Raw genomic sequence first — 18393 nt, 5'->3', positions numbered from 1 at the left:
GGCAGCCTGGGGACTCCTGGATGTCACCATGGAACCCCTGGGAGTGTCCGTCACCTCACGGTTCTTTAGGAGCACGGGGATTTCACCACTGGACTCCTGTCACTGACTGTGACATCCCGGCTCCTTGTCAGCATACAGACACGTCTGTTGTCACCATGGAGCCCCTGTGAGTATGTGTGAGCTCATGGCCCTTTGGAAGAAGACACCCTTTGCATTTCACATGAAACCCCTGTGACCGGGTCTTTAGCAGCCCAGAGACCCCTGAGATGTCACTGTGGAGCCCCTGCGCTTGTCTGTGAGCTCTCAGCTTCTGAGCAGGCTGAAGACAACTGTGATGTCACCGTGGAGTCCCTGTGGCTGTGTGTGACTAATGCATCTTTAGGAGCCTAGAGACCCCTGGGATATCACCGTGGAGCCTCTGTCACTGCCAGTGACCTCGTGGCTCTTTAGCAGCCTGGAGACTCTTGGAATGTCACCGTGGAGCCCTTGTGAGTACCTGTGACAGATCAATGCCCCAGCAACATGAAGTCCCCTGGGATGTCACCATGCAATGGCTTTGACTGCCTCTGACCTCATGGCTTTTTATCATCCCAGGAAAAGCCTGGGATGTCACCATGGAACCCCTTTGACTGCTTGTGCCGTGGTTTAGGAATGATATTCCCCCATTTCATGCTCCTACTAAAACCGCGGCGCCTCTCACTCCCCTACTGCCTCCCATGGAAAGCACAAAAGACAAAGATCCTGGGCTGGGATAAGAACAATTTACTGGGAACAGCAATGAGATAAGGAACAAACAGGAAGGGCAACAATACTGATAACAGAAGGGATAAGACAAAGAAGTTACTTACAGGGAAAACAGCAACACCACCAACCCTGCCCCTGTGTTCACCCAGGTGCCTGTGGAAAACCAGAATAAGGAGATCACCATCCAGGTGTCTTCCCAATGTGGATCACCAGGAATGTGGGTCACCAGGCTCTCTTTGCAAAGTGGGTCCTCTGATGGAGGATGATGATGGGGCAGCAGACAAAGCTTTTCCTGCAGTTGGGGCGGTCCCAGGGCTTCCCTTACCGGTGGCTCTGCCGGTGATTAGTCAAGTAAGAACTCCGAGTGAAGCTCTTCCCACACTCAGGACACTTGTAGGGCCTCTCCCCAGTGTGGATGCGCTGATGGGGGACGAGGCTAGAGTTGCGGCAGAAGCCCTTCCCACAGTCGGGGCAGCGGAAGGGCCTCTCGTCTGTGTGAATCCGCTGATGCAGGAGGAGAGTGGAGCTGTCCCGACACCTCTTGCCACACTCGGGACACTCGTAGGGCTTCTCCCCGGTGTGGATCCTCTGGTGGTGAATCAGGGCCAAGCTCCTGCTGAACCTCTTCCCACATTCCCCACACTTGTAGGGCCGTTCCCCTGTGTGGGTCATCTGGTGGCGGATCAGGCTGGAGCTGACATTGAAGTCCTTCCCACATTCCAAGCACTTGTAGGGCCGTTCCCCGGTATGGATCCTCTCGTGGCGGATCAGGTGGGACCTCCAGCGGAAGCTCTTCCCACATTCACCACATTCATAGGGCTTCTCCCTATCATGAAGCTGCTCATGGACCACCAGGTCTGAGCTCTGGCTGGAGCTCCAGCTGCCATCCCGGCACACAGTGGGTCTTTCCTCCTTGGAGCACCCTGGCCTGGGTTTGGAGCCCCTCTTTGTATGGGATCTTTGGGGCTTTTCCTTCCCGTTGGATTCCTGTGACGTGGAGCCACTCAAAACGACCTCTTCCACAAGACTCTGTCGGGGGAATTTGCCCTTCCTGGTCTCCATCCTCAGCTCATTGTCTGGAGGAGGAAGAACAAAGAGAGGATGGGATTTGCTTCCATGTCAGAGGGAAGGGGAAGGAGATCCCCCAGTTCATCCTTGGCAGGATGGCGTCGGCAGCAGGGTTGTCCTGCAGCCAGGGGTGATGCTGGGCTGAGAGATGGAGCAGAAGAGAGGGGGAAAGGGGCAGTGACTTCCGCCTCACCTGTCTGGCTGTCCTGGGGCATCTTCCTCTTCCTCACAGCTTTCTCCTCCATCTGGCCAAGGTTTGGGAATGGGAACTCCTGGAATGGGGAAAAACAAGGTGTGAGCGCATTGGGTTGGGCGTTCCTCCTGCCCAAGTCCATCTCTAGAAGTCACCGGGCCTCTGGTGTCCAGAAAAACCTCCAAAACACCAAGATTCAGTTCAAAAGCAGCCTCCTGCGAGTTCCCCCTCTCTGGTCCCTCTACTTTGAGCTTCTGGGGGCTCCCTCGTGTCCCTGCTGCTGGGGGTCCTGAATGTATTGGGTTTCCCCCATCTGCTTAGTCCCCACCCACCCCAGGCTGCCTGGGATCCCTGGAATTCCAAGGCTCCCTCCACTTTGGTCTCCAAACTTGGAGATCCTTTGTGTCCCTCTTCTATGGCTTCCCCTCACTTAGGAATGCTGGGGGGCTTTGGGAGTCCTGGGGTTTCCCCTTATTCTCTGCTTCAGGGAGCCAGGGCTCCAAGGCATCCCCCCTTTCCCACTTGAGGGTCCTGGCAATCCTTGAGGTCCCCCCTCTCTGAGGTCCCCACTTCAGGGTGCAGGCAATCACAGGGTTCACTCTCTCCAGATTCCCTCTCCTCCAGGTTGCTGGGGTTCCCCCAGTCCCGATATTGTTCCTCTCTGCTCTCCTCACTCTGCAGGGTCCCAAGGTGCCCCTGCTCTGGCTCTTCTGGGGGGTCCCACAACCCCCTGGCTCTGGGCTGAAAGCAGCAGTGCCTGACCCAGGAAGGCCAACTCTCACTGCGGGGTAGGGACCCATGCATCCCCCCGCCCACCTTGGGGGCTCTGCTGGCAGCAGCTACCAGGACTGCCAGAAAAACCCTTCCTGGGGACACCCCAGCATCCCCCAGAGGATCTTTTTGCCTCAGCTTTGGAGTCCTGCAAGCTCCAAACAGCCCCTCCCAAAAAACACTGCGCTGCTTTTAAGGGAAACTGGCAGGAGAAATGAACCCGGCTCAACCACCTCAAGAGAGATTTCCCGTCGGGTTTACAATTCATTAAAGAGATTACAATAAACACAGCAATCAAGAGAAAACGGGTTTTAAGCCACAAAGACTGAGTACAACCTGGCACCGTGCTGGTCAGAGTGATGGTGGAGATCCTACCACGTGGTGGTCACAGTCTTGTCAAAAGTGCTGGTCCTGTGGAAGTTCTGCTCCTCCTCTGGATCCCTTGAGCAGCAGTGGTTTCCTAGTTCCCCCAAGCCAGGTTTTATATGCTCAGGTTCAGGTGGAAATGCTCAGTACCTCCCCCAGGTCAGGGAGGTTCACAATGGAATGATGTCATTCTCTGAGTCACAGGATATTTTGGGAGTCCTTGATTGTCTAAGTCCTTGCAGCTGCCCATTCTGCTGGTTGATAATGACCAATTAGCAGAGAAGTCCCCTCAGGCTGGATGTGACTGCTGGTTGTTGTGGGTTTGTTTTTCTTTTCAGGAATTTTGTCCCATCTGAAAGGAAGAGGATGTGAGGGCAGGGGGTTGCCCAGGAGACAATCAGGGGCAATTAGGAAACCAAAGAAATGGCCACGCCTCCTCACATACCATGGTGATGGCTCAGCCAGAGAAACCAGAGTTTGGAAGTGGTGGCTGGGGAGTGAGCTCTCTGGCTGGGGGGTTGGTTCTCAGCAATCGCAGAGATAGCATGAGAGGTTGGGGGCAAACCGAGACTTTGCTGATGTGTGGGGTCTGGGCTCTGCCCCCTTTGCTCGGCAATCGGAGGCACAGCGGTCACCTGTGGTGCTCGCAGTGGGTGCCTGTCCTTACCAAGATGGGGCTGCACTGTGCCTTGCTCTTGGCGTCTGCCCTCTTGTTTTACTGCTTCTCCTGGCTGCCAACACCAACTGCTGCTCAATCAGATCTGCTGCCTTCACCACTTCTGCCAGCTGCCGGTGAGTGACGCTGAGGTCCAGTGCTGCCTGATGGGACCTGCCTGCCTTTGCTGTTTGCTGCCCGCTGCCAGGGTTGGTGCTGAGACACATTGCTGTCCCGTGAGGCTGCAAAAGGAGAGCTGTCCCCTGTGCCCTCTTGCCCCAGCTGCCACTGCCAGCTGGAGAGGCTGCTGCATGGAGTTACCGAGGAAGCTGCCGCTGCTGCATCGCGTGAGCAAGAATGCTGAGAAGCGTGGAAGAAAGCTGATTACACAGGATCTGAAAACAGGAAAGGCATCCTGTTTGTCAGGCTGCAAGCCTTGAGAAAAGAATGACAAACTGTCAAGACAACAGATTTATTAGGGGACTGTAACCGGTTTTTGAGCGAGCAGCTAAAACAGTTTCTCACACTCCAAAGTATGAACGCTCTCTAACTTTACAATAAACCCGATTCACTTACACCTACCTTGTGTCTCTCGCATCCATACATCACAATACCCAACCCGTCATCCTTCATGCTCAAGTACAAGATGGCAGCACAGGTACCTGCAGGTAAGTGCAGCCATTCCTTGAGGGTTGATCAAACTTTTAGGTCAAGGGCCTTGAGGAACCCTGATTTCAGCTCTGAATGGTCAGCCAGGTAGGTCACTTGAGGGATGGTATATATTTTTGGGCTATCCATTTTTTGATTCCTAGAGTTTGAAGAGGGACTTTACCAATTCACTGTAACCAGAATGTGAGTTTTGTAGATAGGATGCATTTTGCTACACCAATCCAAGGGTCAATCTGCAGGCCCAGATCTTTTTCAGAGTCACCGGGGCCAGTCATGTTCGGGCTGTGCCAGTGATGGTCCAAGCAGTGCAGTTGTTGATGCTAGAAGAGTCCTTTGTTTGCTTGATGGAAAAGCCGTGGCACTGTTCCCCTTGTGTTTTGAGACCGGGGAGATTGCAGAAGGTCTCTAATATCTTGATGTTCTGCTTCATGTTTTCCCAGGAATCGCTCAATAAGACCACATCGTCTGCAAATGCCATCGCTGTGATGCTGTTCATTCCCCAGTGGTTGTACCCTTTGCCACTCTCTTCCAGCTTGCAAAAGGCAACATTGGGTTGCCCTGTTTGACTCACACCTGGATCTGGATGTGGTCTGTCTGTGTTTTCTTTGTGGTGATATATGTACGGATGTTCTCATACATATTGCTCACCAAGCTGATGACATGAGGCTCCACTTCCCTTTACTGCAGACCATGTAGAATGTGCTGGTGGCTGACGGTGTCAAAAGCCTTAGTAATGTCCACAAATACAACCCCCAGCGGTTTGTGATATTTTTTGGCAGACCGAATTACTGTTTGCAGGAGTTTCACATTTTCAGAGCATCCTGCCATTCTTATAAAGCCTCTTTGCCTTGGGTTGAGGGAGCATGCTTTAGTCGACCTTGCTGTTAATATTCTGAAGAACAGTCTTAACAGGATGGAGCCAATCATGATGGGTCTCCAGTTATTAATGTCTTGGAAACGTTCTGGTTTGGTTGACTTTGGTGTTAATACAGTCCTGCATCCCCTCACCATGTCCGAGATTTTACCTGATGTTAACCAAAGGTTGAATATCTCCATGGTCTGGGCAAACTCAGGGTCTGTCTTCTCGAGGTCCTTTAGGGTAATCCCGTCTGGACCAGGAGCTCAGCTTTTGCTCATCTCCTGCACGTTCTTCTCAGTTTCTTTGGCTGTAATTAAGTCCCTGAAAGCGCTATTGTCAGCTTTCCCATTGAATTTGCAAGTTCCCAAGGCTCTTAAACTTTCCAGGTGTTTCCCATCTGTCTTTAAATGCCACACAAATTTCACTGGGTAGAATTTTGCAGGACAGGCATTCAATGTCATGCAGAGTAATCTTGGCTGATTTCCCCCAATCTAGATGGAATAGGTGCTGGAAGTGCACCTCTCCTGATTGCTCTCTTAGTCAGCCACTTCTGGCAAGGTCTTCAGGAGTTTTCTTCCTGGGTCCCTGCTTTGTTCTTATCTCGGGCTGATGTTCTTATCTGGCTTATCATATTGATGCATCTGAAGCAGCCCTGGGCTGACTCATTGACCAGTGATGTCATCTGCTGGCCATTAAGTACCTGCTTGAATGCCCATGGGAAGGAGTTGAGTTTCCCAGCTGAAAGACTTTGACTGAAAGTTCTCTGATAATGGGCCCGCAGCTGCCCCTCCCTCTGCTGGTTGATGTTCCCAGCTGTTCCTCCTCATTATCTGGCCAATGACTCATGCCAGGTGCTGTTCCCATGCCCACAGCTGGTTCCCTGGGCAGCAATCTCCTCTTATCACTCATCTGCTTCCCTATCTTGGACAGAATGTGTTTGGCAATGAGTTTACTGATGGTTTTGTTTCCCCAAAACTGAGCCTTCAACCTTATCAGCAGATGCTCTTCCTCCTTAGACCAACACCTTTTGTGGGCGAAACATAGATTTAAAAGAAACATAAAGAGTTTAGTTATAGGCTAGCTGTGTTGCAATTAGTTAGAAGAGGAAGGAATTTGGGCCCAGCTAGAGTTAATTAAAATGGTTAAGAGAGCTGGACCTGAAACAGTTTTCAAGATGTTAGGAATTGCTTATGGAATAATTGCTGATCTGTCATTTGTATGTTTGCTTAGCTGTGCTTAGAATGAGGAACAGAAACATTGATAAGTTGGTCTGGGGAACAAGGGCAATTACCAGTTTCCTCCCTCTGTGGGAACCTATTCAAAAGTCACGCAAGAGGAAACTTAGAGATGTGGGTGGGGATGTTGCTGGCAGGTTGTTCTCCAGCTCAGGAGGCAATGTTTCCAATATTCCTTCCCTCTCCTTGCTGCTTTTTCCCCCTGTTGTTTAGTAAAAAAGTCTCGGGAGACAGCTGTCTTCTCCCACACTTGGTTGAGGTTTAAGATGTTCTTACACCTCCCATAGCCTGGGAAAACCCTCCCAAACCGTAGGAAAACAAACACACTCCTTAGTGTCAAACACACCCGATGTGTAAAACTCCAGTGTCAGCAGTTCAAATGCATTTTCTGCTAAGTTAGGGAGGCCAGATGGTAAATTTAGAGAACACAGGTAGGCCCTGTTTTTACACAAGGAATCTAGATTAAAAGTTTTAGATGCCAGGTGCAGCCAATCAAAACGGGAAGTTTGGGTGCCGGTCAATGCCTGGTACAGGTTTATCGATGGACACATTTTAGGGATCCGGATAGTTAAAGTGTCCAAAATTTTCAGAGAGGAGGAATAAGATCGGCAGTAGACCCCTCAATAAATTACCGGATCTTGCCAGGCACAAATCCCTGGGCCAGAATTCGGGTAAAAAGCTGCACGGTCCTTACATAAAATTTGTTTTTACAGTTTAGCAGGAGATTGTTGACTGGAGATTCCAATGATATCATGCTGGGGCAGAAGTCGGCTTCGTTACACTTCAAAGGGCATACAGTGGTACCATGAAGAGGAGTGACCTTTGCAGCAGTGCCCACTTCGTAACAGGTATCTCCTCAGAAGATGGTAGTTACGCTGGCCGCTTACCCGCGCTTCATTGAATTTCTTCACTTTGACATTCAGAGCACTGGGCAGAAATCACATGGCGTTAACACCCGCCTCGGGCCTTCGCGATGCTTTGTTTTAATTAAACAGTCAGATTCCCCTGGTCCACACCAGTTCTAAGCTGGCTGCTTGGCGCCGGCCGAGGCGGGGCGCCGGCCCGGGGACCCCATCCGGGGACCCTCTGCTGCGCAATTGGACCAGGTGGTGAAAACCATGTCCTGTCCCTCTCCAGTGGCATGAGGAGATGATGATCATCCCTGGAGGAATTGCCTGATCCCCTGTGAGCCCTGGGCCTTTTTCCTCAAATGCTCAATAAACCCCTTCAGCAAATTTACACTCCGTGTCCATGTAACTGTATCCGTGTGTGCTTTCCAAAGGAAAATCCCCCAAATCTCCAAGAAGTTGATCCCCGAGGTGTTGTCCTGTCCCCGTGACCATCTGCACACCCCATCACTGTCTCACTGTCACCTCCACACATCTCTGAGCCTGCTGGCACCTCCCAGGTTTGCTCTGAACTCCTCCCTCCTGCTCCCCACCACCAGGAATGACCATGGGAGCTCAGACCAGGAGCACCCAGGCTAGGGATGGATAAGAAGCACCTGGCAGAGGCGGGAGGAATCCCCCATTTCAGGGGGGTTGTGGGGTGCAGGGGGAGCAGCTGAGTCCCCTCCCAGATCCAAGGCTACAAACCGGGGACAAGATGCCTCAAGTGCCTCAGCTGAATCGTTTCCCTCAGCCCTTGGCCCGGCAAGTCTCTGGCTGCAACACAACTTCTGCAGGAGACTTTGCAATGGGAAGACAAAAGGAAGGAATTGGTCCTTCCCTCTCCCTCAGCCTTCCTCCTTGTGCTGATCTTCTTGTCATCCCTTAGCAAAACCAACCAAAACTCATCTGCAGTGAGGTGTTTCCGAGGGTCCGTTCCCAAACAGGGCCACAGGAGGGTTTTCTGCCAGGGCAGAAGTGAGACCTGTGGGATTTGGTCAGACAGTTTAAAACATGACCATTTCTAAATGCTGGAAATCCAGAGGCTCCAAAAAGGAAGTCTGCAGTTGGAATGGTCCATTATCCTCCTGCTTCCCGCTGCTCAGCTGGCCAAGCCCAACTCCAGAGGAGCAGATCATGGAAAGCAGAGCTGCAGGGAGTGTTGGAGACTCATTCCCAGAGAGAGAGGGAGAAAGAGTGAAATAGGGACAAGAATTCCAATTGTTTTCTTGATCATAACCACCACAAACAGCTCTGTACTCAGTGTGCAACATCCCAATGCTGAGGCACGTTCCTGGTTTTTCACCACAAATTGCATCATTTTGGAAACTGTCCCTGGATTACAACAAAACCACAGGCCAAAAATTGACTCCGTTTGCTTCCTACATCAGAAATCATTAAACCTCTACCAAGATGCATTTCCCTGCAGCAGAAAAGGCCGCTTGATTCCCTTTGTGCTGACTTTCTCCTGAGTTCACGACTTCAGATCAACTGAAAGTGTCCCGCTACCACCAAAGGTGGCCGCCAACAACCAGGATCCAACCCCTGAGTCACCATCAAACGTGCTGGATCTGCGCCTTCCGCAGCCCAGCAGCAATTCCTGCCGCTGCCCCCTGCTCTGGGTCAGCCTGACGGGCATGGTTCTGGTGTGTGGGGCTGGCTCCCACAGGACACAGCGCTCAGACCCGCTCTGTGTCCCGCAGCTTGGGCATCTCAGGCACTGCTCCACAGCTGCGGGGCCTTTCCCACTCTTTTTCCACCAAGGTTCCACCACTGCTGCACTGAATCACAGAATCCCAGAATTACCCAGGTTGGAAAAGACCTGTGAGATCATCCAGTCCAACCTTTGACCCAACACCACCTTGTCACCAGACCATGGCAGTGAGTGCCACACCCAGTCTTTCCTTAAATACCTCCAGGGACGGCAACTCCACCACCTCCCTGGGCAGCCCATTCCAATGCCCAATCACCCTTGCTGTGAAGAAACTCCTTCTAATCTCCAGCCTAAACCTCCTCTGCTGCAGCTCAAGGCTGTGTCCTCTTGTCCTGTCTGTGGTCCCTGGGAGAAGAGACCGAGCCCCACCTGGCTGCCCCCTCCTGTCAGGGACTTGTAGAGAGTGAGAAGGTCCCCCCTGAGCCTCCTCTTCTCCAGGATAAACAACCCCAGCTCCCTCAGCTGCTGCTCACGGGACTTGCATTCCACCGCTGTTCCACTGTTGCTCCGTGGCTGCTGCTGCCGCTGCTGTTCCAGCGCAGCTGCAAACCCTCCCCTGGTGCTGCTCCCACTCCAGTGCTGCTCGTCTGTGACACTGCGGGGCCTCCTGGAACCGTGGGGACATTGTGACACCGCGGGGATACGTGGAAGCAAAGGAACCCTGTGCCACTCCAGGATCTTGTGGAATCCACAGGCCCTGGGGCACTGTGGGGCCTCCTGGAACCAAGGATCCATTGTGATCCCTGAGGGCCTCGTGGTTCCCAGGGATCCTTGTGACACTGTGGGGCCTCATGGAACCAAAGAGACCCTGGGACAATGTGAGACCTGATGGCAGAAAGGGGGGAACCTGTGACAATGTGGGGCCTCATGGAGCCAAGGCAACCCTGAGACAATGTGGGACCTCACAGCAGAAAGGGGACTCTGTAACAATGTGGGGCCTCGTGGAACCAAGGACCATTGTGACACCACAAGGGCTCATGGCACCAGAGGGATCCTGTGACACCGGGGGACCTCGTGGCCCAAAGGAGAACCTGTGACACTGTGGGGCCTCAGGGAATCAAGGGGACTCAGAGACACGGTGGGGGCTCCTGGTTCTCAGTCTCTTCTGACACTTGTCTCCATCTACACAGAAGCCAAACAGGGCAGCCTGAGCCTCTGCATCCAGAATATTCCCGTCTCCATGGCAGGATGCTCCTGCTCCCAGTGGTGCTGTGTGTTCCCTCTGCTCCCTGGGGGAATTGCATCCTACAAGAGACACAGCGAGCACTCCGGTACCCGACACCACAGGGCAGGGCCTCCTTCTGGGTGGCAGCAGAGACATCTTTCACTCCATCAGAATGCTCAGAGCCCCGTCCAATGTGTTCTGGAATGTTTCCAGGGACGGGGCATCCACCAGCTCGCTGGGAAATCTGTGCCAGTGTTTCACCACTCTCAGCATCAAGAATTTTCCCTTATCTCTGCTCTGAACCCACTCTCTTTCAGTTGAAAACAATCTCCCCTTGTCCCCTTGACAAAGGCCCCACGGAAACATTTCTCCACATGTTTCCGAGGAGGTGCTTTGAAGTCTGAAAGGTCACAATGGGGTGTCCCCACGGCCTTTTCTGCTCCAGGCTGAACATGTCCAACTATCCCAGCCTGTCTCTGTCACAGAGCTGCTCCAGTCCCCCGAGCATCTTGGTGGCCTCCTCTGGAAGTGTTCCACGAGGTCCGAATCTTTCCTGTGCTGAGGACCCTCTTGTCAATTGTTTTTACAGAAGACGCAGCATGGGGCGGCCCCTGCCAGGCCGCTGAGCAGGGACAAGGAGGCGCTGAGGCCCCAGGGCTGCAAGGGTCACTTGTCTCCTGCTGGCCTCAGGGCCAGGGCCAGCAGCCGTGGCCCAAGTGCTGCACAAGTTGGCTCTGTCAGGGCCTTGCAGCTGCTGCCCATCCCTCTGCCTTCTGCAGCCCAGGCTGTCCCACGCTGTCCCTGCCCTGCGCCTCTGTCCCTGCAGGCTGTCCTCATCCCCCCGGCTGCCCCACCTTGCCGGCCCCTTCCTTTGCTGGCAGCTCTGTGTCCTGCCTGCCTCTGCCTGGGCACACAAAGCCTTGGGCTGCTCCAGACTCCTTCTGGGGGACGTGTTGCAGCACAGCACTTCCCTGGGAGGGAAAGACCTTTCTCCTGGTGTCCAGTCTGGAGCTGCCCAGCTGCCCTTGGTGCCATTATTTCTTTGTCAGGCTGTTTTATACAATGAAGAAAAGCTCCTCCATCTTTGAAACCTCCCTTCAAGCCCTCCCAGGCTACTTCTCTTCTGTCCTCAGTCTCCACAGAACTGAGCCCAGGGCCCTCAGCCTCCACCTGCTGGTTTTGTGATGAGGCCTCCAAAGCCCATCTTGGGAGATTTTTGGGTTCTCTCGAAGGTCTTTGAAAACGGAAACATAGTGATCGAGGTCCAAGGAAAATGGAGTGTTATTTTTTCCCAAACCTTGCAGTGACAGAACAAGGGGCAATAGCTTTAAACTGAATGAGGGGGAATTTAGATTTGATCTAAGGAAGAAATATTTGACAGTGAGAGTGGCACAGAAGTGCAGCTGTGCAAGCCAGAGAGCGATGCTCCATCCCAAAATTCTTCAAGATCAGGAGGTTTGTGCCAACCCCTCCACTCCCCAAGGATGGAATTCCTGTTGTGGGGGTTCTCTGATGTGCTGCGTGACCTCACAATGCTTCTGGCCAGAATGTCTGCTGGGGGCCAGCCAGGCTGCTGCAGTGGCAGTGACCTCACAGCCATCACCATTCCAGCCCTGTCCCCTGGGCGTGGCTCTCCCCTTTCCTCTGTCCTGGTCTTGTCTCTGCAGGGATGAGTGGTTTTGTGATGAACACCTTGTCCCCAAGATATTCCTGAGACCAATCATTTGTCAGTCAGGCCCATGTCACAGCAGTGACCTCATATTCAACTCGCTCAACTCCTCATCTCTGCTGGAGCCCACATTGAGCAGCCAAAGCCAGCCCCTGCTCTGGCCTTTCCCTCTGCCTTGCCCCAGGGCCTGACAGAGCCAGGCTGCTGCAGGTGACCTTGAGGTTGTGCAGGGCTCAGGCACAAGGGCTGTGCCAGACTCAGTGCTCAGCTCACACTCTGTGGGGTGGAGCAGAGCCCAGCCAGAATCACCCCCTGAAGCAGCAGCTCTGCCGTGCTGGCCACTGGGCCGGCTTGGCCAGGGAGGCTTCTGGCCATGCCCTGCAAGGAGCTGCTGCTGCCAAGGTGCCTTTGGTGTCTCAGGCTCTCCCTGGCACAGCTCCCACTCCGGCACTCTGCACTGAGGCCTTCAATGTCTTGGGCTGGCCTGGGGCTTCTCCTGCAGCAGGGTCTGCCCTGGTCATGGCACAGGAAAGGCAGTTCCTGCTGGAGCAGGAGGCTCTGCCTGGAATGGGCTCAAACAGCTCCAACAAGGCCCTGTTTGCAGAGCCCCCAGTGGGGAATGCAGAAGGGAGGTCCCGCTGCTTTTGGGGTGAAGAATGCAGAACCCAACCTGACTCCTCCATTTCAAAGTTCAACATCCTGAGAGGGAGCTGCAGCTGTGGCAGAGCTGGTAAAATCCCTGGAGAAAGGAACAACCAACCAAGTGACGCCACTGAGAGCTTCTCCAGAGCTCTGGAGTTGGCACAGCCTGGGCACATCTGACTGACAGGGCAGCACGTCAGACTAGAAAAGCCCCGTCCCAAATTTTAACGGCAACGTCTTCTGACATTTCCCTTCTTGGGGGTGGTGGAGATCCCTCCCTGGAGTGGGGACACTCCTCAAGGTCACTGCTCAAGGCCGAGTCACAGAGATTTGCCTACGGTCATTGATCTGGGTGAGTGACATCAATCTCTGCTTAAGGACTGGTTTTGCTTTAATACAAGTGCTTCAAAATTGCGTCCTAGAGCACTAGATTGTAATAGTTGTTATAGCTCCTATACTGTGCAGTAAATAATTCTGATTGAGATCTTTTGCTCTAATCATGAGGGTAATCAATTCGATCTGTATTTATATAAATAGATCTGGTTTGCTGTTACTCATCCTGTGGGACAATTTGCATAAAGCTTCAATTCCACCTGTCCAATCCTTGCCAAATAAACATAAACCCTTGCCAAAATCTGGGGCTGGGATTGGATCCGGCCGTTCCCAGGCTCCCCTCACTGAAGGAGTTTAGAAAGCCCGGGGGTCCTGGAGGGATTTGGGGATCTATGGGGAGTGTTTGGGGGTCCCTGCTGCATCTCATGACCCAATGGCAGCTTCTCTAATAAACTTTGCCTGAAGCTCCCACTCTGCCCATGGCAGGAACGTGTCTGTGACATCCCGGCTCTAGGGCAGCCTGGGGACTCCTGGATGTCACCATGGAACCCCTGGGAGTGTCCGTCACCTCACGGTTCTTTAGGAGCACGGGGATTTCACCACTGGACTCCTGTCACTGACTGTGACATCCCGGCTCCTTGTCAGCATACAGACATGTCTGTTGTCACCATGGAGCCCCTGTGAGTATATGTGAGCTCATGGCCCTTTGGAAGAAGACACCCTTTGCATTTCACATGAAGCCCCTGTGACCGGGTCTTTAGCAGCCCAGAGACCCCTGAGATGTCACTGTGGAGCCCCTGCGCTTGTCTGTGAGCTCTCAGCTTCTGAGCCGGCTGAAGACAACTGTGATGTCACCGTGGAGTCCCTGTGGCTGTGTGTGACTAATGCATCTTTAGGAGCCTAGAGACCCCTGGGATATCACCGTGGAGCCTCTGTCACTGCCAGTGACCTCGTGGCTCTTTAGCAGCCTGGGGACTCTTGGAATGTCACCGTGGAGCCCTTGTGAGTACCTGTGACAGATCAATGCCCCAGCAACATGAAGTCCCCTGGGATGTCACCATGCAATGGCTTTGACTGCCTCTGACCTCATGGCTTTTTATCATCCCAGGAAAAGCCTGGGATGTCACCACGGAACCCCTTTGACTGCTTGTGCTGTGGTTTAGGAATGATATTCCCCCATTTCATGCTCCTACTAAAACCGCGGCGCCTCTCACTCCCCTACTGCCTCCCATGGAAAGCACAAAAGACAAAGATCCTGGGCTGGGATAAGAACAATTTACTGGGAACAGCAATGAGATAAGGAACAAACAGGAAGGGCAACAATACTGATAACAGAAGGGATAAGACAAAGAAGTTACTTACAGGGAAAACTGCAACACCACCAACCCTGCCCCTGTGTTCACCCAGGTGCCTGTGGAAAACCAGAATAAGGAGATCACCATCCAGGTGTCTTCCCAGCATGGATCACCAGGAATGTGGGTCACCAGCTCTCTTTGCAAAGTGGGTTCTCGGATGGGGAATGAAGTTGGGGCAGCAGACAAAGCTTTTCCTGCGGTTGGGGCGGTCCCAGGGCTTCCTTTACCGGTGGCTCCGTCGGTGTTTAGTCAAGTGAGAGCTCTGGATGAAGCTCTTCCCACACTCAGGACACTTGTAGGGCCTCTCCCCAGTGTGGATGCGCTGATGGGGGACGAGGCTAGAGTTGCGGCAGAAGCCCTTCCCACAGTCAGGGCAGCGGAAGGGCCTCTCGTCTGTGTGAACCCGCTGATGCAGGAGGAGAGTGGAGCTGTCCCGACACCTCTTGCCACACTCGGGACACTCGTAGGGCTTCTCCCCGGTGTGGATCCTCTGGTGGTGAATCAGGGCCAAGCTCCTGCTGAACCTCTTCCCACATTCCCCACACTTGTAGGGCCGTTCCCCTGTGTGGGTCATCTGGTGGCGGATCAGGCTGGAGCTGACATTGAAGTCCTTCCCACATTCCAAGCACTTGTAGGGCCGTTCCCCGGTATGGATCCTCTCATGGCGGATCAGGTCAGACTTCCAGCGGAAGCTCTTCCCACATTCACCACACTCATAGGGCTTCTCCCTATCATGAAGCTGCTCATGGACCACTAGGTCTGAGCTCTGGCTGGAGCTCCAGCTGCCATCCCGGCACAGGGTGGGTCTTTCCGCCTTGGAGCACCCTGGCCTGGGTTTGGAGCCCCTCTTTGTGTGGGATCTTTGGGGCTTCACCTTCCCGTTGGATTCCTGTGGCGTGGAGCCACTCAAAACGACCTCTTCCACAAGACTCTGTCGGGGGAATTTGCCCTTCCTGGTCTCCATCCTCAGCTCATTGTCTGGAGGAGGAAGAACAAAGAGAGGATGGGATTTGCTTCCATGTCAGAGGGAAGGGGAAGGAGATCCCCCAGTTCATCTTTGGCAGGATAGTGTCGGCAGCAGGGTTGTCCTGCAGCCAGGGGTGATGCTGGGCTGAGAGATGGAGCAGAAGAGAGGGGGAAAGGGGCAGTGACTTCCGCCTCACCTGTCTGGCTGTCCTGGGGCATCTTCCTCTTCCTCACAGCTTTCTCCTCCATCCGGCCAAGGTTTGGGAATGGGAACTCCTGCAATGGGGAAAAACAAGGTGTGAGCGCATTGGGTTAGGCGTTCCTCCTGCCCAAGTCCATCTCTAGAAGTCACCGGGCCTCTGGTGTCCAGAAAAACCTCCAAAACACCAAGATTCAGTTCAAAAGAAGCCTCCTGAGAGTTCCCCCTCTCTGGTCCCTCTACTTTGCGGTTCTGGGGGCTCCCTCCTGTCCCAGCTGCTGGGGGTCCTGAATGTATTGGGTTTCCCCCATCTGCTTGGTCCCCACCCACCCCAGGCTGCCTGGCGTCCCTGGAATTCCAAGGCTCCCTCCACTTTGGTCTCCAAACTTGGAGATCCTTTGTGTCCCTCTTCTCTGGCATCCCCTCACTTAGGAATGCTGGGGGGCTTTGGGAGTCCTGGGGTCCCTTCTCCCCTTATTCTCTGCTTCAGGGAGCCAGGGCTCCAAGGCATCCCCCCTTTCCCACTTGAGGGTCCTGGCAATCCTTGAGGTCCCCCCTCTCTGAGGTCCCCACTTCAGGGTGCAGGCAATCACAGGGTTCACCCTCTCCAGATTCCCTCTCCTCCAGGTTGCTGGGGTTCCCCCAGTCCCGATATTGTTCCTCTCTGCTCTCCTCACTCTGCAGGTCCCAAGGTGCCCCTGCTCTGGCTCTTCTGGGGGGTCCCACAACCCCCTGGCTCTGGGCTGAAAGCAGCAGTGCCTGACCCAGGAAGGCCAACTCTCACTGCGGGGTCGGGACCTGGCATCCCCCCGCCCACCTTGGGGGCTCTGCTGGCAGCAGCTACCAGGACTGCCAGAAAAACCCTTCCTGGGGACACCCCAGCATCCCCCAGAGGATCTTTTTGCCTCAGCTTTGGAGTCCTGCAAGCTCCAAACAGCCCCTCCCAAAAAACACTGCGCTGCTTTTAAGGGAAACTGGCAGGAGAAATGAACCCGGCTCAACCACCTCAAGAGAGATTTCCCGTCGGGTTTACAATTCATTAAAGAGATTACAATAAACACAGCAATCAAGAGAAAACGGGTTTTAAGCCACAAAGACTGAGTACAACCTGGCACCGTGCTGGTCAGAGTGATGGTGGAGATCCTACCACGTGGTGGTCACAGTCTTGTCAAAAGTGCTGGTCCTGTGGAAGTTCTGCTCCTCCTCTGGATCCCTTGAGCAGCAGTGGTTTCCTAGTTCCCCCAAGCCAGGTTTTATATGCTCAGGTTCAGGTGGAAATGCTCAGTACCTCCCCCAGGTCAGGGAGGTTCACAATGGAATGATGTCATTCTCTGAGTCACAGGATATTTTGGGAGTCCTTGATTGTCTAAGTCCTTGCAGCTGCCCATTCTGCTGGTTGATAATGACCAATTAGCAGAGAAGTCCCCTCAGGCTGGATGTGACTGCTGGTTGTTGTGGGTTTGTTTTTCTTTTCAGGAATTTTGTCCCATCTGAAAGGAAGAGGCAGTGAGGGCAGGGGGTTGCCCAGGAGACAATCAGGGGCAATTAGGAAACCAAAGAAATGGCCACGCCTCCTCACATACCATGGTGATGGCTCAGCCAGAGAAACCAGAGTTTGGAAGTGGTGGCTGGGGAGTGAGCTCTCTGGCTGGGGGGTTGGTTCTCAGCAATCGCAGAGATAGCATGAGAGGTTGGGGGCAAACCAAGACTTTGCTGATGTGTGGGGTCTGGGCTCTGCCCCCTTTGCTCGGCAATCGGAGGCACAGCGGTCACCTGTGGTGCTCGCAGTGGGTGCCTGTCCTTACCAAGATGGGGCTGCGCTGTGCCTTGCTCTTGGCGTCTGCCCTCTTGTTTTACTGCTTCTCCTGGCTGCCAACACCAACTGCTGCTCAATCAGATCTGCTGCCTTCACCACTTCTGCCAGCTGCCGGTGAGTGACGCTGAGGTCCAGTGCTGCCTGATGGGACCTGCCTGCCTTTGCTGTTTGCTGCCCGCTGCCGGGGTTGGTGCTGAGACACATTGCTGTCCCGTGAGGCTGCAAAAGGAGAGCTGTCCCCTGTGCCCTCTTGCCCCAGCTGCCACTGCCAGCTGGAGAGGCTGCTGCATGGAGTTACCGAGGAAGCTGCCGCTGCTGCATCGCGTGAGCAAGAATGCTGAGAAGCGTGGAAGAAAGCTGATTACACAGGATCTGAAAACAGGAAAGGCGTCCTGTTTGTCAGGCTGCAAGCCTTGAGAAAAGAATGACAAACTGTCAAGACAACAGATTTATTAGGGGACTGTAACTGGTTTTTGAGCGAGCAGCTAAAACAGTTTCTCACACTCCAAAGTATGAACGCTCTCTAACTTTACAATAAACCCGATTCACTTACACCTACCTTGTGTCTCTCGCATCCATACATCACAATACCCAACCCGTCATCCTTCATGCTCAAGTACAAGATGGCATCACAGGTACATGCAGGTAAGTGCAGCCATCCCTTGAGGGTTGATCAAACTTTTAGGTCAAGGGCCTTGAGGAATCCCGGTGTTGGGGTCCCTCCCCCTGCCGTGTAGCCCTGGGAGAGGGGCCCTGAGGGCACAGACACGGGGCTTCCCTGCCCCTGCTCAGCCTCGTTCCCATTGGTTGGTTTGTGTTCCCTGCGCGGGCAGAAGGACCCTTGGTCCCGTGACTGGAACAGTTCCTCAGCAGAGCTCCGGCCATGCGGCTGGAGAAATAAACATCTCTGAAACATCTAGCAAGAATCTGTCTGTCCATATATATTTCCTTTCCATGGGACTCCTGGTTTGATATATGCGTGTTGCAGGATCCCCACTGCAACAGAATCCTGCTTTCAGCTCTGAATGGTCAGCCAGGTAGGTCACTTGAGGGATGGTATATATTTTTGGGCTATCCATTTTTTGAT

At 53.6% G+C, this 18393-nt stretch overlaps 1 protein-coding gene across 1 annotated transcript in view; it reads right to left on the bottom strand.

Annotated features, from left to right (window-relative positions):
• LOC116438835 (zinc finger protein 345-like) overlaps positions 1-15133 on the bottom strand; it is a gene marked incomplete at its 5' end in the record, with an annotated part of 48791 nt that extends 33658 nt beyond the window's left edge. The window contains 3 exon segments of the mRNA XM_032097844.1: positions 1070-1570; positions 12305-12307; positions 14553-15133. Coding sequence (XP_031953735.1) covers positions 1070-1570; positions 12305-12307; positions 14553-15133 — 1085 coding nt within the window.
• Between the last annotated feature and the right edge of the window lie 3260 nt (positions 15134-18393).

This window comes from Corvus moneduloides, unplaced genomic scaffold, assembly GCF_009650955.1.
Source record: "Corvus moneduloides isolate bCorMon1 unplaced genomic scaffold, bCorMon1.pri scaffold_127_arrow_ctg1, whole genome shotgun sequence".
In the NCBI taxonomy this organism is placed as follows: domain Eukaryota; kingdom Metazoa; phylum Chordata; class Aves; order Passeriformes; family Corvidae; genus Corvus; species Corvus moneduloides.
This window is presented reverse-complemented; position numbering and strand designations above follow the sequence as displayed.